Genomic DNA, 26,010 nt, shown 5'->3' with positions numbered 1-26,010 from the left:
CGTGAGAGGCCCCTTGGGTAAGAGTGACCATAATATGGTGGAATTCTTCATTAAGATGGAGAGTGACATAATTAATTCAGAAACAAAGGTTCTGAACTTAAAGAGGGGTAACTTTGAAGGTATGAGACGTGAATTAGCTAAGATAGACTGGCAAATGACACTTAAAGGATTGACGGTGGATATGCAATGGCAGGCATTTAAAGGTTGCATGGATGAACTATAACAATTGTTCATCCCAGTTTGGCAAAAGAATAAATCAAGGAAGGTAGTGCACCCGTGGCTGACAAGAGAAATTAGGGATAGTATCAATTCCAAAGAAGTAGCATACAAATTAGCCAGAGAAAGCGGCTCACCTGAGGACTGGGAGAAATTCAGAGTTCAGCAGAGGAGGACAAAGGGCTTAATTAGGAAGGGGAAAAAAGATTATGAGAGAAAACTGGCAGAGAACATAAAAACGGACTGTAAAAGCTTTTATAGATATGTAAAAAGGAAAAGACTGATAAAGACAAATGTAGGTCCCCTGCAAACAGAAACAGGTGAATTGATTATGGGGAGCAAGGACATGGCAGACCAATTGAATAATTACTTTGGGTCTGTCTTCACTAAGGAGGACATAAATAATCTTCCAGAAATAGTAAGGGACAGAGGGTCCAGTGAGATGGAGGAACTGAGCGAAATACATGTTAGTAGGGAAGTGGTGTTAGGTAAATTGAAGGGATTGAAGGCAGATAAATCCCCAGGGCCAGATGGTCTGCATCCCAGAGTGCTTAAGGAAGTAGCCCAAGAAATAGTGGATGCATTAGTGATAATTTTTCAAAACTCTTTAGATTCTGGACTAGTTCCTGAGGATTGGAGGGTGGCTAATGTAACCCCACTTTTTAAAAAAGGAGGGAGAGAGAAACCGGGGAATTATAGGCCGGTTAGCCTAACGTCGGTGGTGGGGAAACTGCTGGAGTCAGTTATCAAGGATGTGATAACAGCACATTTGGAAAGCGGTGAAATCATCGGACAAAGTCAGCATGGATTTGTGAAAGGAAAATCATGTCTGACGAATCTCATAGAATTTTTTGAGGATGTAACTAGTAGAGTGGATAGGGGAGAACCAGTGGATGTGGTATATTTGGATTTTCAAAAGGCTTTTGACAAGGTCCCACACAGGAGATTAGTGTGCAAACTTAAAGCACACGGTATTGGGGGTAAGGTATTGGTGTGGGTGGAGAATTGGTTAGCAGACAGGAAGCAAAGAGTGGGAATAAACGGGACCTTTTCAGAATGGCAGGCGGTGACTAGTGGGGTACCGCAAGGCTCAGTGCTGGGACCCCAGTTGTTTACAATATATATTAATGACTTGGATGAAGGAATTAAATGCAGCATCTCCAAGTTTGCGGATGACACGAAGCTGGGTGGCAGTGTTAGCAGTGAGGAGGATGCTAAGAGGATGCAGGGTGACTTGGATAGGTTGGGTGAGTGGGCAAACTCATGGCAGATGCAATTTAATGTGGATAAATGTGAAGTTATCCACTTTGGTGGCAAAAATAGGAAAACAGATTATTATCTGAATGGTGGCCGATTAGGAAAAGGGGAGGTGCAACGAGACCTGGGTGTCATTATACACCAGTCATTGAAAGTGGGCATGCAGGTACAGCAGGCGGTGAAAAAGGCGAACGGTATGCTGGCATTTATAGCGAGAGGATTGGAGTACAGGAGCAGGGAGGTACTACTGCAGTTGTACAAGGCCTTGGTGAGACCACACCTGGAGTATTGTGTGCAGTTTTGGTCCCCTAATCTGAGGAAAGACATCTTTGCCATAGAGGGAGTACAAAGAAGGTTCACCAGATTGATTCCTGGGATGGCAGGTCTTTCATATGAAGAAAGACTGGATGAACTGGGCTTGTACTCGTTGGAATTTAGAAGATTGAGGGGGGATCTGATTGAAACGTATAAGATCCTAAAGGGATTGGACAGGCTAGATGCGGGAAGATTGTTCCCGATGTTGGGGAGGTCCAGAACGAGGGGTCACAGTTTGAGGATAGAGGGGAAGCCTTTTAGGACCGAGATTAGGAAAAACTTCTTCACACAGAGAGTGGTGAATCTGTGGAATTCTCTGCCACAGCAAACTGTTGAGGCCAGTTCATTAGCTATGTTTAAAAGGAAGTTAGATATGGCCCTTGTGGCTACAGGGGTCAGGGGGTATGGAGGGAAGGCTGGGTTCTGAGTTGGATGATCAGCCATGATCATAATAAATGGCGGTGCAGGCTCGAAGGGCCGAATGGCCTACTCCTGCACCTATTTTCTATGTTTCTATGTTTCTATGTTTCTATGTAATTTATCTGAATGTCACTCTCTAGGTTGTTGTATCTTTAAAAAAATAACCCATGCAAAAATTCAATGATTTCCAAAAAAAATAAATGGTTGGAAATACTTAGGAAGTTAGGCTGAATGTGTGACAAGAGGAAAAAAAAGTCTTGGTATAGATGATCTGCTAACTGTTTCCAGTGTGTAATGTTTTCTTTATGTATTTTACATACCCAGCAGTTTTATAGCACTTACTAAACTCCTGATGAGTAGTAAGTTAAAATTTGTGTTAATCTTACTAATGACAAATGCTGGTTCATCAGAATTTGAAAATGCAAATATCCTTTGAATGGTGAAAATCCTTGAGCATTTCCCACAAAAAGTGCTCAAACCATTCCAAATATTAAAGAATAAGTTTCTACTGATAAAACCGTTATTTCAGACTCGAGTACATGAGAAATAGAAATGCTTAAGTGAGTGAGGACTTATTAAATATTTTAAATTGGTGACAATATATTGAGTCATATTCCCCTGCACACAAAGCTTTCAATTTACACATGCTATTCTATGCCTTGAAAGATGATAAGAACAATCATGAAATCCAGAAGTATAGAAGGGTTAATTCAAACTATTTCAGATTTTATATCCAATAATGGATGTGGATATCATAGGCATAGCCAACATTTCTTACCATTTCATTTTGCCCTTTAAGAGGGTCATGGTTGAGAGCTGTTTTGTTAAAGCTATCGGCGAAGGTACTCCCACAATGCTATTAAATGGAGAATTCCAAGACATAGAGCCAGGGATGATAAAGGAACAGCAAAATATTTCCAAAACATCTTAGTGGTCATAGAACATAGAACATAGAATAGTACAGCACTTTACAGGCCCTTCGGCCCACAATGTTGTGCCAACCCTCAAACCCTGCCTCCAATATAACCCCCCACCTTAAATTCCTCCATATACCTGTCTAGTAGTCTCTGAAACTTCACTAGTGTACCTGCCTCTCCCGCTGACTCAGGCAGTGCATTCCACGCACCAACCACTCTCTGAGTAAAAAACCTTCCTCTAATATCCCCATTGAACTTCCCACCCCTTACCTTAAAGCCATGTCCCCCTGTATTAAGCAGTGGTGCCCTGAGGAAGAGGCGCTGGCTGCCCACTCTATCTATTCCTCTTATTATCTTGTACACCTCTATCATGTCTTCTCTCATCCTCCTTCTCTCCAAAGAGTAAAGCCCTAGCTCCCTTAATCTCTGATCATAATCCATACTCTCTAAACCAGGCAGCATCCTGGTAAATCTCCTCTGTACCCTTTCCAATGCTTCCACATCCTTCCTATAGTGAGGTGACCAGAACTGGACACAGTACTCCAAGTGTGGCCTAACCAGAGTTTTATAGAGCTGCATCATTACATCATGACTCTTAAACTCTATCCCTCGATTTATGAAAGCTAATACCCCGTAAGCTTTCTTAACTACCCTATCCACCTGTGAGGCAACTTTCAGGGATCTGTGAACATGTACCCCCAGATCCCTCTGCTCCTCCACACTTCCAAGTATCCTGTCATTTACTTTGTACTCTGCCTTGGAGTTTGTCCTTCCAAAGTGTACCACCTCACACTTCTCCGGTTTGAACTCCATCTGCTATTTCTCAGCCCACTTCTGCATCCTATCAATGTCTCTCTGCAATGTCTCTCATGGTGGGGAATTTGAAGATAGTGGTGTTCCCATACAGCTGATGTCCTTGATAGAGTCACAACTCTGTGATGCACCACTGGAATAGTACAGAAAAGGAACTTTTGTTGCTTTTGTATGCTCAGCCATTGTGCACCTGTAGTGGGGAGAATAAATACCAAGAGCAGCAGATGGGTGCCGGTTGGGTAGACTCATTTGATGCCACCACCAAAAGTTATAAGGCCTATTATGTGTATTTGAAAAAGCAGAGAGTCTGGGCTTTGCAGAGCAATATGGCAGGTAGTGTACTCTGCTTGCTGTCTGCCTAACATATTGGAAGTTTATGAAGCAGTGCAGTATTATTCACCTCTTCTTCTGTGATATCATATTATATAAACCATACACACCAAATACCATTTAGATCAAATCAATTATTTGTCAAATCTATATGTACTTTAAAAAAAGATAACCCATTAATTTCTAAACAACCATATGCTATGCCAGCAATTCCTGAGGTATTATCAGTACTGAAGAGCAAGACAATGGCATTGTTAGCAATTCATGCTGAGGAACAGTATTTGCTGCTATTAACACTATTGCTTTGCTCAGATCAAAAGAAATTAATCTTGTAACCTTGCTGCATTCCAATGAAAGTGCAATTGTTCTGCAACATGATATTAAATTATGTCAAGAAATTAGTACAATACCTATGTATGGATTTTAAAAAACAGGCTTAAAAAGGAGCATTTGCAGGCTTTCCGTGTTTTCTCGTGGCCCAATCAAATTGGGAGTGAGAAAAGAGGTGACTCACAGCTCAATGAGTGAAATTTAAAAAGGCATATTCTTATTTGCCCTTGCTAATGAATCGCAATTTGATAAAAAAAAGCGGCATTCGCGGGCTTTTAGCATCTTCTGGTGGTCCAATCAAATTGCTTTTCATTAGCAAGGGCAAATAAGAATATGGCAGAGACAAGCAGAGAGGCCATTGTTGGAGAGGACCTGTGTTAGAGTGGGGAGGCTTTGGCTCATTAAGTTTCAGTGAGAATAGGCTTAGGCAAGGTAAGTATCTGGTAAGCTTGTGGGTATACTTTAAGTGAAAATTGATAGTTTTCTGTTTGGTCAGGGTTTCAAAGGATATGGCAAGAAGGCAGGTGTATGGGGTTGAATGGGATCTGGATCAGCCATGATGGAATGGCAGAGCAGACCCAATGGACTGAATAGCTTAATTCTGCTCAGATGTCTTATGGTCTTATGATGCACATTGTATCTAAAGGACAAACAAGAAGGCAGAGGGTTGGGGTGGCTCTGTTGGAAAAAATAAATCAAATACTTAGAAAGATGTGACATAGGATCAGAAGGTGCAAAATCCTTATGGGTAGTGTTAAGAAGTTTGGCATCCGTCCATCCTGAAGGACAATGGGTGACGATGATCATCATCACAAGCCTGGGTGGAATGCATAGAGAACCTAAGATGCCCAGCTGTGAAGATCCCCCTCTCAGCCTCACCAGTGCAGTCCAAATGAAAGCTTATGAAACAATATGTCTGGCATCAGCTTGGCTGCAGTAGCTGTGGGAAGGCTCCACTCTGGTTTTACTGTCTGGGTTTATTTCCATAGCCTTCATCTCTCCTGAGGCTACCCACAAGGCAGTGGGGCTAATTACCCATAGCTGGGGATCTGGTTTACGAGCACCAGGGTGTGTTGACACACTGGTGGGCCTTCATGCTATGTGTGCAGGGGCTAGACCTCCTCCCTGTCCTCTGTAGTTTAGCCTGAGTCCGAAAGGAGTTCAGTTTCCGTATGTCGTCAGCAAGGAGGCACTACATGAGGCTTGCTGTTGGAGAGGCTATGTACTGTCACGGACAGACTTCCTCATTCAGCACTCCTTTTCGCAAGACTGCTAGCCAGTGGTGGAAGCTGAAAATAAGAGCCATAAGCACTACCCACTATACTACCACACTAGATGCATCACAACAACCATTTTAGTACCTGTGTTCAGAAACTGCAAGGGTAAAAAGACCCTGATGGGAGTTATTTTTAGGCATCCGTTGGTCTTGCGAGACCATGGATCTGCGCCTGGAAGGTCTTCACTCTCCAGGGCGCAGGCCTGGGCAACGTTGTAAGGAAGACCGGCAGTTGCCCATGCTGCAAGTCTCCCCTCTCCACGACACCGATGTTGTCCAAGGGAAGGGCATTAGGACCCATACACGGGAGTTATATACAGGCCTATGTACAGTGGATGTGGGCTACAAATTACAACGGTAGATAGAAAACGTATGTCAAAAGGACAATGTTACAATATCCTTGGGAGATTTCAAAGTGCAGATACATTGGGAAAACCAGGTTGGTGAGGATCCCAAGAAAGACATTTTTTAGAATGCCTCCAAGATAACTTTATAGAGCAACTTGTGGTTGAGCCCTCAAGAGGAGACACAGTTCTGAATTGGGTGTTGCATAATGAATGATGTTTCATTGGAGAGCTTAAGGTTAAGAAACCCTAAAGAGTCAGTGATCATAATATGACATAATTCACCATGCAATTTGATAGGGAGGAGCTAAAGTCCGATGTGTCAGGATTACAGTGGAGTAAAGGGAAATACAGGGGCATGAGAGAGAAGCTAGCCAAAGTTGATTGGAAGGAGACACTAACAAGGAATAAGGGCAGAGAATCAATGATTGGATTTTCTGAGAACAATTCAGAAGGTGCAAGATAGAGACATCCCAAAGAAGGTAAAGGTATTCTAAAGGCAGGATGGCACAACTGTAGTTGACAAGGAAAGTCAAAGCCAACATAAAAGCCAGAGAGGGCATATTATAGGACAAAAATTAGCGGGAAGTTAGAGGGTTGGAAAGCATTTAAAAAACAACAAAAGACAACTTAAAAACCATAAGGAAGGAAACAATGAACTATGAAGGGAAGCTAGCCAATAATATCAGCAAGGAAACAAAAGATATGTTTTGGATTTATGAAGAGTGAAACCGAGGCAAGAGTAGATCTTGGACCACTGGAAATGACACTGGAGAGGTAGTAATAAGGACAAGGAAATGGTGAATGAGCTAAATAAGTATTTTGCATCAGTGTTCACAATAGAAGACACTAGTAGTACTCCAGAAGTTCAAAAGCGTCAGGTGGCAGAAGTGAGCGTAGTTGCTATTATTAGAGAGAAGGTGCTTGGGAAGCTGAAAGGTCTGAAGGTAGATAAGACACCTGGACCAGATGGTCTACACCCCAGGGTTCTGAAAATGGAAGTTGAGGAGATGGTAGAGGCATTAGTAATGATATTTGGAGAATCAGTAGCTTCTGGCATGGTTCCAGAGGACTGAAAAATTGCAAATGTCGCTCCACTCCTCAGGAAGGGATGGAGGCAAAATAAAGGAAATTATCAACCAGTTAGTCTGACTTCAGTGGCTGGGAAGATGTTGGAGTTGATTCTTAAGACCATACAAGCAGAATTAGGCCATTTGACCCATGGAGTCTGCTCCGTTGTTTCATCATGGCTGATCCAATTTTCTTCTTAACCCAAATCTCCTGCCTTTTCCCCTCATCTCTTCATGCCCTTACCAATCAAGCAGCTGTCAACCTCCGCCTTAAATATACATACAGACTGACCTCCACAGCTGCCTGTGGCAACAAATTCCACAGATTCATCACTCTCTGGCAAAAAAATGTTCCTTCCCACTTCCATTCTAAAAGGAAAACCCTCTATTCTGAGTTTGTGTCCTCTGGTCCTAGACTCTTTCACCATAGAATACATCCTCTCCACATCTACTCTATCAAGGCTTTTCACCACTCAATAGGTTTCAATGAGGTCGCCCCTCATTCTTCTGAATTCCAGTGATTACAGGCCCAGAGCCATCAAATGCTCTTCATATGACAAGCCTGGAATCATTGAACCTCATTGAACCCTCTCTAGCTTTGGAATAGAATGAGGTTTTGGGGTATTTCGATGCACATGATAAAGCAGGGCAAAATCAGCATGATTTTCTTAAAGTAAAATCTTGCCGAACAAATCTGCTGGAATTCTTTGAGAGAACAACAAGCAGGATAGGCAGCTTAGGAGAATGGGCAATGAAGTGGCAGATGGATCACAAATGGAAGTGTATGGGCAAGTACTTTGGAAGAAGGAATAAAAGAAGAAGTAAAAGTGTGGACTATTTTCTAAGCAGCGAGAAAATTCAAAAATCTGAAGTGGGAAGATACTTGGGAGTCATCTTGCAGGATTCCCTAAAGGTTAATTTGCAGGTTAGGTTGGTCGTGAGGAAGGGAAATGCAATGATAGCATTCGTTTTGAGAGAACTGTAATATAAAAACAATGGTGTAATGCTGAGGCTTTATAAGCGCTGGTGAGGCCTCACTTGGAGTATTGTCAGCAGTTTTGGGTCCCTTACCTAAAAAAGGATGTTCTGACATTGGAAGGGGTTCAAAGGAAAATGATACCAGGAATGAAAGGGTTATCATATGAGCAGCATTTGATGGCTCTGGGTTTGTACTTGCTGGAAGTTAGAAGAATGAGGGGGGATGTCTCTGAACCCTATTGAATCAATATTCGAAAGTCCCAGATAGAATGGATATGGAGAGGATGTCTCCCACGGTGGAGGAATCCAGGACCAGAGGGCACAACTTCAGAATAGAGCGACATCCATTTAGAACAGTGATCAGGAGGATATTCCTCAGCTAGAAAGTGGTGAGTCTCTGAAATTCACTGCCACATGCAGCTGTGGAGGCCATGTCATTGGGTGTATGTAAGGTGGGGGTTGATAGGTTCTTGATTAGTTAGGCAATGAGATGTTGCGGGGAGAAGGGGTTGAGAGGGAAATGGATCAGCCATGATGGAATGGCGGAGCAGACTCGAGGGGCCAAATGACTTGCGGTCTTACAAAGTCTTGAGTCAATAATATGTGTTGCAAGTATTGCTTATAATTCTGACATACTTGATATGTTGGGAGGTGTAAAACAGTGATAGCTGTGTCAATATAATGATTAGTAGATTCTACATCTGTGTAAATGAAGTATTAAACATAATGGAGCAAACAAATATGGATCAGCCTGATCTATATTCATTCCATTTGTTTGCGGTAATGGAGTTTTAGTTAAGCTGTTGTGATCACTAATTAAAGCCTTGTGATATATGCCTCAACAGATCAGAATTGTTTTCTTATCTTAATGAACTTGCTCTGTTTACTCGGGCAATAGTTATACGATTCCTTTGACACTCCTAATCTTCTGTAATTCCAAATTAAGATCAAATGGAGGAGTTGCTTAATTAACTGTTGTATCAATCAACATTGCTCAAATTCTGTAGGCAACGCAAATCTACTTCCAACTCACCTGAGTTTGGGTCTTTAATATATCCGTGCATATCTAGCTAGTAACTGGGCCATTAGTTTTACCCTTGTGCCAAGATGAGGCCACCCTCAGGGTGAGTTCTGGCTCATTGACCTCTCAGGGTGTCACAACCTGGGGTACACGGACCTTTGATTAATGGTAAGGGTCCATGGCGTAAAAAAGATTGGGAAGCCCCGCTAGCTTTGTCCTCCTCCTGTAGTCAGTAATCAGCTGTTTGGTTTGTTGACATTGAGTAAGAGGTTGTTGTTGTACCACTGAGCCGAATTTTTAATCTCTCTCCTATATGCTAATTTGTCACTGCCTTTGATTTAGCCGACAATAATGGTGACATCAGCAAACGTAAGTGTGGTATTGGACCTCTGTATTGCCTCCAAATCATATGTATAAAGTGATTAGTGTAGGGGTATAAGCACACAAACTTTTGTTGCATCTGTTCTGATGGTGTGTGTGGAGAAAATGCTATTGTCAATCCATTGTATCTGGGATCAGCCAGTGAGAAAATCAAGGATCCAGTTGCACAGGGTGGTATGAAGGCGTTGATCTTGGAACTTAGTAGTGAGATTCAAGGGAATGATAATATTGAATTCTGAACTGTAGACAATGAAGATTATAGATTATCCAGGTGTTCCAGAGCTGAGTGAAATGGCATCTGATCTTGACCTGTTGTGATAGTAGGCAAATTGAATCACTTATCAAAAATTAGGTAATTTAATGTAAAGTTTTCAAATGTATGAATATCTAACACTTTGTTGGTATATAAGAAGGGAAAGTAACTTCTTTTGAAATTTCAGTATTCACCGTAATGAGGGCAAAGCTCTCCACACTACTGAGCACATCTACACATAGAGCGTAGATGAGAGAATTAAAAGTAACATTAGCAAATTTGCCGATGACACAAAGCTGGGTGCAGCAGCAGGTGTGAAATGTGAGGAGGATGTTATGAGAATGCAGGGTGACTTGGACAGGCTGGGTGAGTGGGCAGATGCATGGCAGATGCAGTTTAATGTGGATAAATGTGAGTTTATCCACTTTGGTGATAAGAACGGGAAGGCAGATTATTATCTAAATGGAGTCAAGTTAGGAAAAGGGGAAGCACAACGAGATCTAGGTGTTCTTGTACATCAGTCACTGAAAGCAAGCATGCAAGTACAGCAGGCAGTGAAGAAAGCTAATGGCATGCTGGCCTTCATTACAAGGGGTATTGAGTATAAGAGCAAAGACGTCCTTCTGTAGTTGTACAGGGCCCTGGTGAGACCACACATGGAGTACTGTGTGCAGTTTTGGTCTCCAAATTTGAGGAAGGACATTCTTGTTATTGAGGGAGTGCAGTGTAGGTTCACAAGGTTAATTCCTGGAATGGCGGGACTGTCATATGTCGAAAGATTGGAGCGACTGGGCTTGTATACTCTGAAATTTAGAAGGCTGAGAGAGGAACTTATTGAAACATATAAGATTATTAAGGGATTGGACATGCTGCAGGCAGGAAGCATGTTCCCGCTGATGGGTGAGTCCAGAACCAGAGGCCACAGTTTAAGAATTAGGGGTAGGCCATTTAGAACGGAGTTGAGGAAAAACCTTTTCACCCAGAGAGTGGTGGATCTATGGAATGCTCTGCCCCAGAAGGCTGTGGAGGCCAAGTCTCTGGATGCTTTCAAAAAAGAGATGGTTAGAGCTCTTAAAGATAGCGGCATCAAAGGTTATGGGGATAAGGCAGGAACTGGATACTGATTGTGGATGATCAGCCATGATCACAGTGAATGGCGGTGCTGGCTTGAAGGGCCAAATGGCCTACTCCTGCACCAATTGTCTATTGTCTATTGTCTATTGAGCTGTCGCAGGAAACCAGCATTCATAATCAGAGACTCACACCGCCTAGACCCTGCTCTCTTCTCACTGCTGCCATCAGGAAGAAGGTGCCGAAGCCTCAGGACTCACATCACCAGGTTGAGGAACAGCTATTACCCCAGAACCATCAGGCTCTTGAACCAAAGGGGATAACTTCGCTCAACTCAACTTGCCCCATCATTGAAATGTTCCTATAACCAATGGAATCGCTTTCAAGGATTCTTCATCTTTTTTTCTCAATATTCGCTGCTTATTTATTTATTATTATTTCTTTCTTCTTGTATTTGCACAGCTTGTATTTTGCACACTGGTTGAGTACCCAAGGTGGAGCAGCCGTTCTTTGATTCTGTTATGGTTATTATTCTATTATCGATTTAACGTGATTGCTTCCAAGAAAATAAATCTCAGGGTTGTATATGGTGACATACAGGTACTTTGATAATAACCTTACTTTGAACTTTGAATCTTCACTTATTATTTTAAATGGATGAATTTGCTCAGAGAAGGGCTTGTTTCATTCTGGACTTGCTGGGCTTATACGTACACTAGATTTCAGAAAAGCAAGAGGTGACTTAACTGAAACATATAAGATTTTCAAGGGTCTTGACAGGATGGATGTTGAAAGAATATTTCCTTTTGTGGGCCAATCTAGAACAAAGAGTCAGTTTATAAATGAGAACTTCCCATTTAAAAGAGAGCTGGGGATATATTTTTCTCCTACTTTGGGTTTCCTGCCCTGGGGTCAATGGACATCTTGCTTAATGGTATTGGTCCATGGTATTAAAAAAACTGGTAACCCCTGCAAGATGAAGTAGCATTTTGAATATCTATATTTTAAGGCAGATAGATGAATATTTGAAAGAATGGGGGTGAAATATTCCTGCAGGTAAATCAGAACATAGACTTCAGATGATAAATAGAGCATACATGATTTTATTAAACAATGAAGCAGGCTGTAGTGATTGGGAGGCCTACATCTGCTCCTAACTTATACTTTCTTTCGATGTATTCTGACCCTGGAAAGGGTTTAAACACAGTGTGATGCCAATACATATAGCAAAGTACTTCATCTACCAAAAGAAGATTAAAATACAAAAATGGCAAAAACGCTTGCCAGTAAACAAAGTCTTAGGTACATCTATACAGTTAGGGTGTCAAAGTCACAGTACTGTATTTTCAATGTGGAGTGGTCAGCAAGTTTGTAATTCTGGCAGAAGCATGGGATGTTTTGAATGGTGAGGACAAAGCAGCATGAGAGAGCTGTAGTTCAGTTCAGTTGGCAGAAAATGAATGCCAGGGCCAGGGGGATGGAGTGGGTGCAGACACACCCAGCCTTGAGACACCAGCAAGGTCATTTGATTCTAAACAATTGATTTATTGATCATTGCAGAATGTCTCTCTGGTGCTTCCCACTCCCTCCCCTCCCCCTTCCCCTTTTCCCAACCATGATTCCCCTCTCCTTGCCCTCTTCCCACTCTCAGTCCACAATGGAGACCCATATCAGAATCAGGTTTATCATCACTCACATATGTCATGAAATTAGTTTTTTTTGGTGGCAGCAATACAGTGTAATACATAAAATTGCTTCTGTACTGTACAAAACTCTTAGGCATCTTAACTATATGTATGTGCCTAAGATTTTTGCACAGTACTGTATGCATTGAGAGTAGATGTGGAAGTGTTTATTTTATACAATATAACAGGGGTTCCCGACCGGGGGTTCACAGGCCCTTGCTTAATGGCACTGGTCCATGACATAAAAAAGGGTTGGGAACCCTACAATAGAGCATTCCTCAAGACCCAACAGATTCATTAGTAGCCCTGATCCTATTTCACATTCCAGCCTCTATTCTGAATGAAATTAATTGCTTAATCAGTGATATTCTTTACACTAATCGTTCGAGAAATAAGTGTTCTCTCTCAGATTTGATTTTCTCTTGCTTTCTTGGGAAGTCATAACTGAGTATATTTAGTCTTGGATATCATTTCAGGTGATCCGTTAAAATCATACAGAAGCTTTCGGAGATTAATCTTATTGCATTATATCATCATCGTTACGTGCCGTGTCATATGATATGGGTGATCATGACCATGATTGTCCTTGGCAAATTTTTCCACAGAACTGCTTTCCTATTGTCTTCTTCTGGACAGAGTCTTTACAAGACGGGTGCCCCCAGTCATTATCAACACTCTTCAGAGATTGTCTGCCTGGCATCAGTGGTCACATAACCAGGACTTGTGATGTGCTCCAGCTGCTCATACGACCATCTGGCCATCCACCACCTGATCCCATGGCTTCACCAGGCTCTGATCAGAGGTTGGGGGTGTGCTAAGCAGATGCTACGCCTTGCCCTAGGGTGACCTGCAGGCTGGCGGGGGGAAGGGGCATCTTACATCTCCTTTGGTAGAGATGTGTCTCCACCCCACCACCCATACTTCATTTATTTTACCAATTATTTATAGCTGTTTTATTACAAATTGTGTAGACATACAGTGTGACAATTAAATTATGAAATTGGTAAACTGACTATTAAATTCTAAACCCAACTCAAGGGGTTACCACAATTACTTAATCATTGTTCTCAGTTCTCTGCCAATACAGAACTGTTTGGCTGTGACCTTTTACTTGGTCTAATTGATGCAGTTTGTTTCACAGCTGTATGATATAAATAGTTTTAAAGCTCTCTTGCAAGCTTGGACTAACCTACATACACTTGCTAAAAGGTTTGTTATGGATATTGAAGAACAGAAAAAGAGTGATCCTCTAAACAGACAGTCATGATTTGTTAATGAATGAACCATACTAAAACAAGTAGAATTTGAGGTTTTATTATTGGAGCTAATATATATATATGTAATGAAGGAACTATAAATTTAATTAAACAATGGTTACTTTCAGTTCTACTAAATTTAGCTGAATAACCCATCTATAATATCATGCCGACAGCTTAATGGAATTATGGATGGAATTTTTAACATGCAGTGTTCATTGGTCAGGATGTTATCTGGGTAAATACCAGACTGATACGATAGTATTTTAACTGCAGCAGAGGTGGTCAAGGATCTTAGTCCAAAAAGTCAACTGTTTACTCATTTCCATAGACGCTGCCTGTCCTGCTGAGTTCTTCCAGCATTTGTGTGCATGTTGCTCTGGATTTCCAGTATCTTGAGAATCTCTTGTGTTTATTTATCTCTTATGCCTTCCTATTTGTTTGTTTGTTTTATCGACTACACAAAAGCATTTGATAAAGTGAAGTACAATAAGTTATTTGAAATATTACAGGAAACTCTAGATCTAGATTCGAAAGACCTCCACCTAATCAGAAATCTGTACTGGGAACAAACTGCCGCTGTAAGAATAGATGAAGAAGTGAGTCAGTTTATGAAAATCAAGAGAGGCGTTAGACAAGGGCATGTTTTCTCCCCTGATTTGTTTAATGTGTAAAGTGAAACAATATTACAAAAAATAAGACATGTCTTGGGAATCAAAGATGGCAGTGAAAACATCAATAATTTTAGATATGCGGATGACACTGTGTTAATTGCAAGTACAGAGGAAGAACAACAAAACTTAATTGATAGAGTTGTTGAAGAAAGTGTAAAAATGGGTTTATCTATCAATTGCAAAAAGACAGAATATATGGTGATATCCAAAAAGAAGGAGAATCCTATCTGAAGGCTGAAAATAAATGGGGAAGACATAAAACAAGTACAGAACTTTTGCTATTTAGGAAGCTGGGTGACATCAGATGGCAGGTGCCACATGGACATCAAAAGAAGAACAGGGATGGCAAAAGACACCTTTACGAGGATGAAGAGTATACTGACCAATACTAAACTAGGCCTCAGAGTACTGAAATATCCAGTTAAGTCATATGGCTCAGAATGTTGGACAATATCTAGTTACATGAGGAAACAAATTGAAGCAATGGAGATGTGGTTTTTGAGGAGGATGCAAAGAATATCATGGACGAAATGAATATCTAATGAGGATGTCATGAACAGAGCAAACACAAAAAGAGAAATAATGTACGAGATCATGAAAAGGCAACGTGACTTCATTGGACACGTGATTAGGAAAGAGGAGTTAGAATGCACGGTAATTATGGGAAAGATTGAAGGGAAGAAAGCAAGAGGAAGGCAAAGACAAATAATGATGAATACAGCAGCCAGAGAACTGGAAATGAATACCAATGAATCGATCCACTTGACCGGAAACTGGAGTATGTGGGCCATGGGAGTCGAAGCTCAAAATGGGCATGGCACCTGATGATGATGATGATGATGCCTCCAGATGGGACATCATCTAGTGAATGCATTGAGTGCACCAGAATTCTTCAAGTTTACCAATGTTAGTGTTAGGTAAAGTTCTTAGATATTGCTTACTGGTGAACCAGCAACTGCAGAATCTCTTCTGTGTATGTAGGTGTTACTTTTTAAAGCACTGGTTGAATAGAATTGGAAGGAAAATGGAAAGGATTCAAAATACACAGCGCATTAGAGGGGACATGCAAAAAATAATACAAGTTTTCATGTTTTTGAAACATCTACTTCATCCAACTCAACTCTCTGGTGGTGAAACCAAATTAAAAATTGTTCAGAAACGATTAATGAGAGATGTACTTTTACACAAGAAATACTGATGAACTATTTCTGTTCAGGAAAAAAATGAAATGTTTGAACATGGGAATATGATTTGGTAAAGCAAGCTCAGTGGTAAATGAGTATCAATAGAATGCATTGTGGGAATTTAAAAACCGACTGGGAGATCAGGTTATAGAAAACTTTTATCTGTGCTGTAAGCTATTATTTTGCCAAATACATGTCTTTTCCTTTGGGGCTTTGGAATGAAAAGTCTTAAGTATTCATGCCTTTCATTTCAAGGATGTAACCTGCTCAGTTTTTCCTAAGACTTACATTCCCTTTCAAGTTCTAATCAAAATATGCAATGCTTGTAAAGTTACTGAATTCACTTAAATGGTACTACTCATTACTTCACTGTACTGGAAAAGTGAAATATTTATAAGAATAGTGATCTCCAAATTGCTCCTAAAGATGGTAGAAATCCCATCAGAGTTAACTCTTTGAGCTTAATTACTCCGCCTGAGAGCAGGCAGTAATGCAGTATATTCATTCCTTTTGCTCAAGAGACACTCATTATTCAGTGGAAGAGATGATTTCTGAAATGTAAGATTTAAATACCTTTAATGATTTGCCAGTGATGTGCCAGCATCAACGGATCTGGTAGTAGACTCAACAGGGGCAGGCAACTCGCCCAATGTAACGCATGCCAGCCTACCAGATGGAGGCCAAGGCCGGGTTGGAGAATGGATATAAAGGATGTAATGTTGAGGCTTTACAAGGCACTGGTGAGGCCTCGTTTAAAGCATTGTGATCAGATTTAGTCCCCTTATCTAAGAAAATACATGCTAATAGTGGAAAGGATTCAAAGAAGATTCACAGAATGGTTCTGGGGTTGAAAGGCTTATCGTATGAGGAGTATTTGATGACCCTGGGCCTGTACTCACTGGAACTCAGAAGAATGAGGGAAGGCCTCACTGAAACCTATTGAATGTTGAAAGGCTTCGATAGAGTGGATGTGGAGAGGATGTTTCCTTTGGTGGGGCAGTCTAAGACCAGAGGACACAGCCTCAGAATAGAGTGATGTCCATTTAGAACAGAGGTGAGGACAAATTTCTTTTGACAGAGATTGGTGAATCTGTGGAATTTGTTGCCATAGGTGGCTGTAGAGGCTGCCATTGGGTATACTTCAGGAAGGTGCAGATAAACTATCCCACTCTGCGAATACACGGCTCCTCCATAGACAGAGTTAAGTGCACCAAGTTCCTGGGAGTTCACATCAAGGATGACCTCCCCTTGTCCCTTAATATCACCTCCCTGAAGAAGAAGGCACAGCAGTGCCTCCACTTCCTAACAAGATTAAGGCAAGCAAGGCTCCCCCCACCATCATCTTAACTACGTTTTACAGAAGCATCTTTGAGAGCATCCTGACAAGATGCATCTCCATCTGATATGGGAGCAGCCAAGCGTCAGACCAGAAGTCCCTACAAAGGACTGTGAGACCAACTAAGAGGGTCTTAGGGGTCTCCCTGCCATCCATTAGGAACATTTATCAGGAGCCCACACATCCATCCAGCACACTCAGGCTGGAGACTATGATGCCTAAAAGCAGGAGCAGTCAAGATGAGAAACATTTTCTTCCTCCAGGCCATTAAGCTTCTGAACTCCCTGCCCCATCATATTTGAAGTGTCACAGGTTGTTCTGTTCTGTACCTTACAATATTTAATATTAATGCACTATAGTTTGTTATTTATGCATGATTCATCTACAGATTTATCCTTACCTTCATAATTTATCATGTGTTCTGTTACTACTATGCTTTACACCCTGGTTCAGAGAAATGTTGTCTCATTTCTATATACATTATGTGGTTATATACATTATATACATGTGTATAGTTAAATGACAATAAACTTGACATCTTAACTTGCCTTGACTTCATATTTAAGGCAAAGGCTGATAGATCCTTGATTAGACAGGGCATGAAAGGATATGGGAAGAAGGCAGGAGAGTGGGGCTGAGGGGGTAATGGATTGGCCATGATGAAATAGCATAGGAGACTCAATGGGACAAATGGCCTAATTCTGCTCCGAAACTAATGGTTTTATGGATTTCATTACCATCTCGTCAGTCAGCAGGAAATGTCAATTCAATGTGTGGTGTGCCTCACGAGCTGCAAGGTGACCTGGAGGCTGTCCTGCCTGGCAAGTGAGTAGGTCTGTGTTCAGAGCTGAGATGGGAAATATTGCTAAGGAGGTTGCTCCACAAGAATTGTAAACAGACACTTTAAGAATCTTAAAACCGCAAGCAACAGGAATTCTGCAGATGCTGGAAATTCAAGCAACACACATAAAAGTTGCTGGTGAACGCAGCAGGCCAGGCAGCATCTCTAGGAAGAGGTGCAATCGACGTTTCAGGCTGAGACCCTTCGTCAGTGCTAACTGAAGGAAGAGTGAGTAAGAGATTTGAAAGTTGGAGGGGGAGGGGGAGATCCAAAATGATAGGAGAAGATAGGAGGGGGAGGGATGGAGCCAAGAGCTGGACAGGTGATAGGCAAAAGGGATACGAGAGGATATGGAACACCCCTGTCCCATATCCTCTCATATCCCTTTTGCCTATCACCTGTGTTACTTTAAGAATCTTATTTATTCTATACTGTTTAGAAAAGCAAGGCAAAGCATTGCACTCATCAGATTGCCAAGTAGTGTCCTATCTGATTCATGAGACTTTGTCTTAAGCTGGGGGACCGCTTTGTTGAGCACTTTGACTCCATTCACCAAAGTGAAACTTCCCGATAGCCAAACATTTTCATTCATATTCCCATTCTGGTTCCTTCATGTCAGTCCCTGGCCTCTTCTTATGGAGGAGCAAAACCTTATTTTCTCTCTGAGCATGTTCCAACTTGATGGTATGAATATTGATTTCTCCTTCTGATGAAAAAAATCCTTTCCTCTTCCCTCTTTATCCTCCTTCCCCTCCCGCTTCTTTTTTTTCTGGCATCTTCCCCCTTCCTTTCCAGTGCTGATGAAGGGTTTTGTCCCAAAACGTTAACTGTTTGTTCATTTCCATTGATGCTGCTTGACGTGCTGAGTACCTCCAGCATTTTCTCTGTGTTAAAACGATCTTAATTTGTATACGCCCACGTGTGTACATCAGTAATACGTTTAATGGTTCTTTGAAGTCTATGCACAGCTGTACACAGGTACTCCACAAGCCTTGTGAGAGTGGCAGCAGCTATGGCACAAATGTCAATGGAAATATTAGCTATTTGTAGTTCTAGTTCTGGCAGGTACCATGTTAATCTACTCCTATGTTTAGAACTGATAAAAGACTATTAGCAGTTGAATTATCATTTCCTCTTATTAATTTCTAAAATTATAATTATGTAAGTATCAATTATAATATAATAATTTTGAATTTAAAAAGACATTCAGTAATAATCAATCAGAATTAAAACAAATCTACTGGCTCAGCTAATTATAATTTTTCACAACAATGTTATCCTTGAGAATTAATTTGGAAATTTAGGAATCACAACATTGAATTTATCATTCTGTTGGATTTCAGAATTAAAAGGGAAAATGATGTTTATTACAGTGTAAATGTACAGTATATGGAAGAAGTCCACAAAGGCCGTTCTCCGTATAACAGTATTTTTATCTTCTGCAGGTTTTTCACTTCTCCTTCACTGCATCATATGCTATTTATGACATACATACCAGGTCAGTGAACTATCTCTGTGAAGCTATTTTAAAATGTTTCAACTTCTTCATCGTTTTGAGTATGTAATTTAATATTCAACAACATTTAAATTGCATGTGGCGGAGAGCAAAGGACATTAGGTGATGGGTTGGTGATTATAAAGGTGCATGCATTGTGGTTCAGAAGGGCTGTTTGTTACTTTTTACTAAACGTTCTGGACAAAGCCAAGTGAATCAATCATCATCATTGTGTGCCACAGCAATCGTGATCTTCCATCTATCTTTAATCTGTCGACTGAGCCTAAGGGGAAGATGCCCCCTCACGATGTTGCCCTATCCATGACCATGGTTGTTCTTGGCAAATTTTTCTACAGAAGTGGTTACCATTGCCTTCTTCTGGCCAGTGTCTTTAGAATATGGGCGACTCCAGACATTATCAATACTCTTCGAAGATTGTCTGCCTGGTGTCAGTGGTCGCATGACCAGAACTTGTGCACCAACTGCTCCCATGGCTTCACCTGACCCTGATCTAGTGGAGGGGAGAAGCTAAGCAGATGCTACACCTCACCCAAGGGTAACTTGCAGCTAGCAGAAGGAAAGAGTGCCTTACAACTCCTTTGGTAGAGACGTATCTCCACCCCACCACCCACCCATGTGAAAAACTTGCCCCTATTGGCTGATAGATAGAATATAAGAATAGGAATTTATACTAGAAATTGAGAAACAGTACAGTTATGAGGGCAAAGAGGCAAGAAACATATCCCTTGGCATGGAGATTAATAACTAGGAAAGTTAGATTGAACTAATGGTGGAAGGTTAAAAGGGAAATTAAGCAGAAATGTTTTCACTTAAAGAAAAGTGTGGGCCTGAAACTCATTGAAGAAAAGGGTGGTGTTGGCAGAAATCCTTAACTTATTGTTTTTATAAAATATGACCTGAAATATCCTATAAACTCCAGTGTCATGGCATGTGGAATTTAGTCTGATTTTCATTGCATGGATAATGTTACCATATTCATTGTCATAAAGTTCTGTAATTTTCTGACGATGTTAAGATTTCACGCTTTACATTTTATTTCCCATTTACGTTTACCATTTCCTCTGAATCACTTGTTGGTCTCCACATTATTTTCTGCCAAACAAGAAATCATGAACAGGGGGAAAGCTGCCTTCATTCCTTCTCCAGAACACAATTGTTGGAGGCAACATATTGATCCATTCTTGCCTCTAGCACTGATGAAGTGTTGAAATGGAAGGTTTAATGGTTCAGTCACCTTGTTTACATTTTTCTCTCTGGATTATAATGCAATAAATATGTCACGGTATGATGTATGTAAAAATGGAAATATCCATTAATTCTGTATGTTAACTTTCAATATATACAGTATTAATAGAATTTGGGAAAGGGGAAGCGGTTTATTCTTTATTGTACATGAAGTCAGAAAAGGTGACTCCTATCAAAGTCATCTAATACAAATAATTACTGGTGATTATAACTGAAATATATTTGACTGGTTAACCCATCATCGGCTTTAGTCTGACCTGTGGCATTTTGAGATTGGCTGCTTTTTTTTATAAAGAAAAGCAAATATGTATCCATAGCAACCACTCTAACTGTAGCAAGAGCATTAAAAAAAAGGTGTGTGCATATAGCTGTCTGAATTTCTCCTCTATCGTAACAGATACTTTACTAAAATTGCTAAGATTTTATTTCTTCTGCAAAAGCAAATCCCGCTCGTTCCAGAGAGATCCTATTTAGATCAGTTTTGGAAATTAGCCTCATGGTAGTGGTTTATTTATTGAAATTGTTTATCTAATTGTAGGCAAAATGGGGCTTTACAGCTGAGAGATATTGTAGAATTGTAAATGCCTGTGCTGGCTCTCTGAAAAGTTAGACCTATTCTCTGGGCTTTAAGTGTTCTTTATGATGTTATTTATTGACTTTGTTCCAAAATGCTGCACTTCCCATTGTCCTTTATATATTTTGTCATGTTTTCCAATTTCTCTGCCCAACAAGAAATTCTTCTATAGACCAATCTCCTCTCTTATCAGGTTCCTTCCTCTCCAGCCCTTTATCTTTCCGACCCGCTCAACTTCACCTATCACCTTCCAGCTATCCTCTTCCTCGCCTCTTACCTTTTTATTCTGGAATCTTCCCCCTTCCTTCTCAGTCCCAAAGAAGGGCCTCAGCCCAAAACATTGACTGTTTATTCATTTCCATAGATGCTGGCTGACATGCTGAGTTCTTCCAGCATTTGGCATGTGTTGTTCTGGATTTCCAGTGTCTGCAGAATCTCTTGTGTTTACTCCTTTCCATAGATGCTGCCTGACCTGCTGAGCTCCTCTAGCATCTTGTGTATGTTGCTTAAGAAATTCTTCTACCCATTTTGTTCATCATATTGATCATGATCTTAAATTAATGATCTGTAACCTGCAGTTAACAAATTACTAATCAGTTAGTACACCTCTATTAGATATTGGTGTTCTGCTTCATTAGAGGGTATTGAGAGCTGACACAACAGTCAAGTTGTTATTATCGAACTGGATTGTGATGGGAAGCTGATCAGTTTTACCTGGGAGTCCTGAGGAGAGGCTATGGGGAGATCTGATGGAAGTATACAGAATTGTACTAGGCACAGATAGGGTAGAAATGTCAAATACATTTACAGGAGAGCATGAGGGAAAACTTCTTCACACTGAGGTTTATGAGTGTGGAATGATCTGCCAGCACAAGTGGTGCATGCAGACTTTAATTTCCGCATTTATGTGACATCTGCATCGGTACATGGGTGGTAGGGGTAGGGGGGGCTATGGTCCCAGTGCAGGTCAATGGGAGTAATAGTTTCATTGGTTCAGCATGGACGAGACTGGCCAAAGGGCCTATTTTTGTGTTGTAATTTTCTCTGACTCTAAACATCAAATACCATAGGCCACAGCTTCACTGCTTTACAGTGGGTGGGGGGGGGTGTTAAATGACGCATAGGAAGCAAGTCTTTTTACACATTGAATGGTATCTGCTTGGAACTCACTACAAGCAGAAGGAGTGAAGGGGTGGAAAGGGATGTGAACAGGAAATAGAAGGATGAAGACTTTGTGCAGACAGCTGGGATTAGTTAGAACAGGTTTAGGACTTTGATAGAGCTATTGAAAATTATGAGGGGTATAGATAGGGTAAATGCAAGCAGGCTTTTTCCACTGATTTTGGGTGGGACTGCAACTAGGGGTTATGGGTTAAGGGTGAAATGTGTAAAGTTTAAGGGAAACATGAGGGGAAACTTCTTCATTCAGAGGATCTTGAGAGTGAGTGGTGCATGCAAGCTCAATTTCAAAGTTTGAGAGAAGTTTGGATAGGTACGTAGATAGTAGGGGTACAGAGGGCTACGGTCCCAGTGCAGGTCGATGGGAGGAGGCAGTTTAAAGGGCTCGACACAGACTAGGTGGGCTGAAGAGCCTAGTTCTGTGCTGTAATTTTCTGTGACTCTATTAAGTAACTTCTGCAAAAAAGGCCTATAAACACAGATGTATCAGAGGTATTTGCAACAGAGATATGTTTGTCCATAATTTTGACAGTCAAGAAACCGAAGTAGGAATAAAGAACTCAACCATCAATGCATAGGATGGAAAAAATGCATATTGTCTTTAACCATTACTCCAGAGAAAATTGTCCCTCATTTATTCATTGAAGTTGCTGACTTTATTTTCTTATAAACTTGACCTTTGTGTGAACTAGACAAAGGAAAAAAACACCACGCCCAACATTGTCAATTGCATTATATATTGGCAAAGAAATAAACAACATTTTTCCACAGTTTTATTAAGCGTTATTAGTTGATGCATAGCCATACTTTATAGTCTTAGTGTTTTTTTCAGTGTAAAGTGCGCATTGCCCAGCAAGTCTTCTAATGTCTGTTATGACTGTCAACAAGAGCCACCAGAGGGATTTACTGCTGGTAGTATAACAGGCTTTATTCAGCACACACAAGCTGACAGCATGTGGAGTCACCCTGGAGAGAGGCTCACTGACCCAACATTACATCACATTTTTATATGCTAAGGATCAAAGGTAACACAAGAAAATTTCTATAGTTACAAATGCATTCATAATGCTTCCTTTGAATAACATATAATTTTCAAGCACCTCCTTGTTCACACCGACACTCCAGACACCCAAATGAATGTTAATTGCTGCTCTCTCTGAATATACAGACTGGCCAAACAACTTGGCCCATGCAAACAATTTAACCCAGGAAGACATTGTTCTGAGCTGCATTTTAAATTCGATTTACAATCCACATTCTGAACTGAATACTGAACAGATCCCTTATTTATTTATTTATTTATTTTTGCTTATTTCCCTTTTTTTCTCTCTCTCTTTTTTCTCCCTCTGTCCCTCTCACTATACTACTTGCCTGCTCTCCATCCTCTGGGCTCCCCTCCCCCCTTCTTTCTCCCTAGGCCGCCCGTCCCATGACCCTCTCCCTTCTCTAGCCTTGTATCCCTTTTGCCAATCAACTGTCCAGCTCTTGGCTCCATCCCTCCCCCTCCTGTCTTCTCCTATCATTTCGGATCTCCCCCTCCCCCTCCCACTTTCAAATCTCTTACTATCTCTTCTTTCAGTTAGTCCTGACGAAGGGTCTCAGCCCGAAACGTCAACTGTACCTCTTCCTATAGATGCTGCTTGGCTTGCTGCGTTCACCAGAATTTTTTGTGTGTGTTGACTGAACATATTTGTATTTTCCATTACTCCAGAATATGCCCTAAAAATATCCATCCTGGATGTTTTCCCAATGGAAAAATGATATGATTTAACTAACCGTGTGATTCCTTTGTGGTGCAGGTGGCTTCCCACCTGTGTTTGGTTGATGATGAAATGACTCCTCTACAGATTCTGTCCTGTCACTGTTACAGACAGTGGTCACTTTCTGAGACACTTCTTAACAAGGAATTTGGTGGGTTTAAGCCCGAGACACCACAGCCTCAGCCAACCGTTGGAGAAAATATTGCTTGCCAGCTGAAGTGGAAGAATCTAAATTTGTTATAAGACAATGGAGGATCGTGTTTGATGAAATTAATCCAAAAAGTATAGCTCATTTAATTACATGTTTTTCATGAATTTTAATCTCAATTTAACTCATATTGTTACTCAAATTTAATCATACTTTTACTTAATCTGAATTTTGTCCAATGAATGCAGTTCTTCAGAATCAGAATCAGGTTTATTATCACCGGCATGCGACATGAAATTTGTTAACTTAGCAGCAGCAGTTCAATGCAATATATAATCTAGCAGAGAGAGAGAAAAAAAATAATAAATAAAATAAAACATAGTAATAAATAAACAAGTAAATCAATTACGTATATTGAATAGATTATTTAAAAATGTGCAAAAACAGAAATACTATATATTAAAAAAAGTAAGGTAGTGTCCAAAGCTTCAAAGTCCATTCAGGAATCGGATGGCAGAGGGGAAGATCATAGATTTCAAATACAGTAGTTTAGTTAATTTCATTCAACCAATCTTAACAAAAGCAAAACTAAACTTACCTTTCTTATCATTAAAGGGAAGTGAGAGAACTCAATCCCCCAGAGGTGGCAAATTCAGTGTTACAGCACGCAGCCTGGGGCATAGCAGGACAACAGCTGGTAAGAGTCACTTTGCATGCATAATGTATAATTTGTTAATTAATAAAATCATATAGTATTTATTTTAGTATATTAACTGTAGTATTATTGGGTTGTTAAAATAATGAAGAAAATCTGAAGGTGAAAATTCTTCTTCAACTATATGATGCACATGAATTCAGAACAGAGTAAATGATATATGGTTTCTGCAAAAGTACAATATAAAAGTCCACCTTCTGGAGGAAGGTGCTTGTGGTTGGTCAGTCTCTCTCTCTCTCTCTCTCTCTCTCTCCCCCCCCCACTCCCCCTCTCCCTCCCTCCCTCCCTCCCTCCAGAGGATGGTGCCTGAGTCTTGGGTCTTGGTCATGGTTTAATCGACATGGTTTGTGGTTGGACCCTGTGGTTTATATTATGATATGGTTTGAGTTACTGGTTATTCCTTTTGTTTTGTGCGATTTTGGTCAGAGCAGGTAGGCCCTACAGCCTACAGTTAACAAACAATATAGTGCTAAACTGAACAAAACTGAAAATTCTTAGGCTATTTCAATAACTCTCTGATGTATTGTAATTTGTTTTTTTTTCACATTTTTGCCGTTTGGGCAATTTGTTCTGTTTTTTGCACGTTGGGTGTGGAATGTCTTCTTTCAAATGGTTCCATGATGCTTCTTCGTTTCCTGGATGTCTGGGGGAAGATGAATCTGACAGTTGTAAACTGCATACATACTTTGATGATAAATGTACTTTCAACTTTGAACTTTTGACCTATAAAATGATTTGCAACAGTCTAGATACAATTAATATTTAAAATTATTTAGCCTTTGTAAACTAATTGCTGTTTGAATTCATAACAGACAATAGAAAACTGCACAATAAAGAAATTTATTGAGGTTGTCAAGCCTTCGATATGATATAGATCATGATTACACCATATTAATAATTTCACA

The 26,010-nt window shown here is 40.6% G+C and overlaps 1 protein-coding gene across 2 annotated transcripts in view; it reads left to right on the top strand.

Moving 5' to 3' along the window:
- LOC134348689 (inactive dipeptidyl peptidase 10-like) overlaps positions 1 to 26,010 on the top strand; it is a 927,397-nt gene that overhangs the window by 632,167 nt on the left and 269,220 nt on the right. For both annotated transcript variants that reach the window (XM_063052476.1, XM_063052475.1), the window contains 2 exons: positions 19,414 to 19,466; positions 25,006 to 25,087. In XM_063052476.1, the coding sequence (XP_062908546.1) occupies positions 19,414 to 19,466; positions 25,006 to 25,087 (135 nt within the window). The remainder of the gene's footprint in view (positions 1 to 19,413; positions 19,467 to 25,005; positions 25,088 to 26,010) is intronic.

The sequence above is a fragment of the Mobula hypostoma genome, chromosome 6 (genome assembly GCF_963921235.1).
Source record: "Mobula hypostoma chromosome 6, sMobHyp1.1, whole genome shotgun sequence".
Taxonomy (NCBI): Eukaryota; Metazoa; Chordata; class Chondrichthyes; order Myliobatiformes; family Myliobatidae; genus Mobula; species Mobula hypostoma.
The sequence above is the reverse complement of the archived record's forward strand: the minus strand, read 5'-3'. Positions and strand labels throughout refer to the sequence as shown.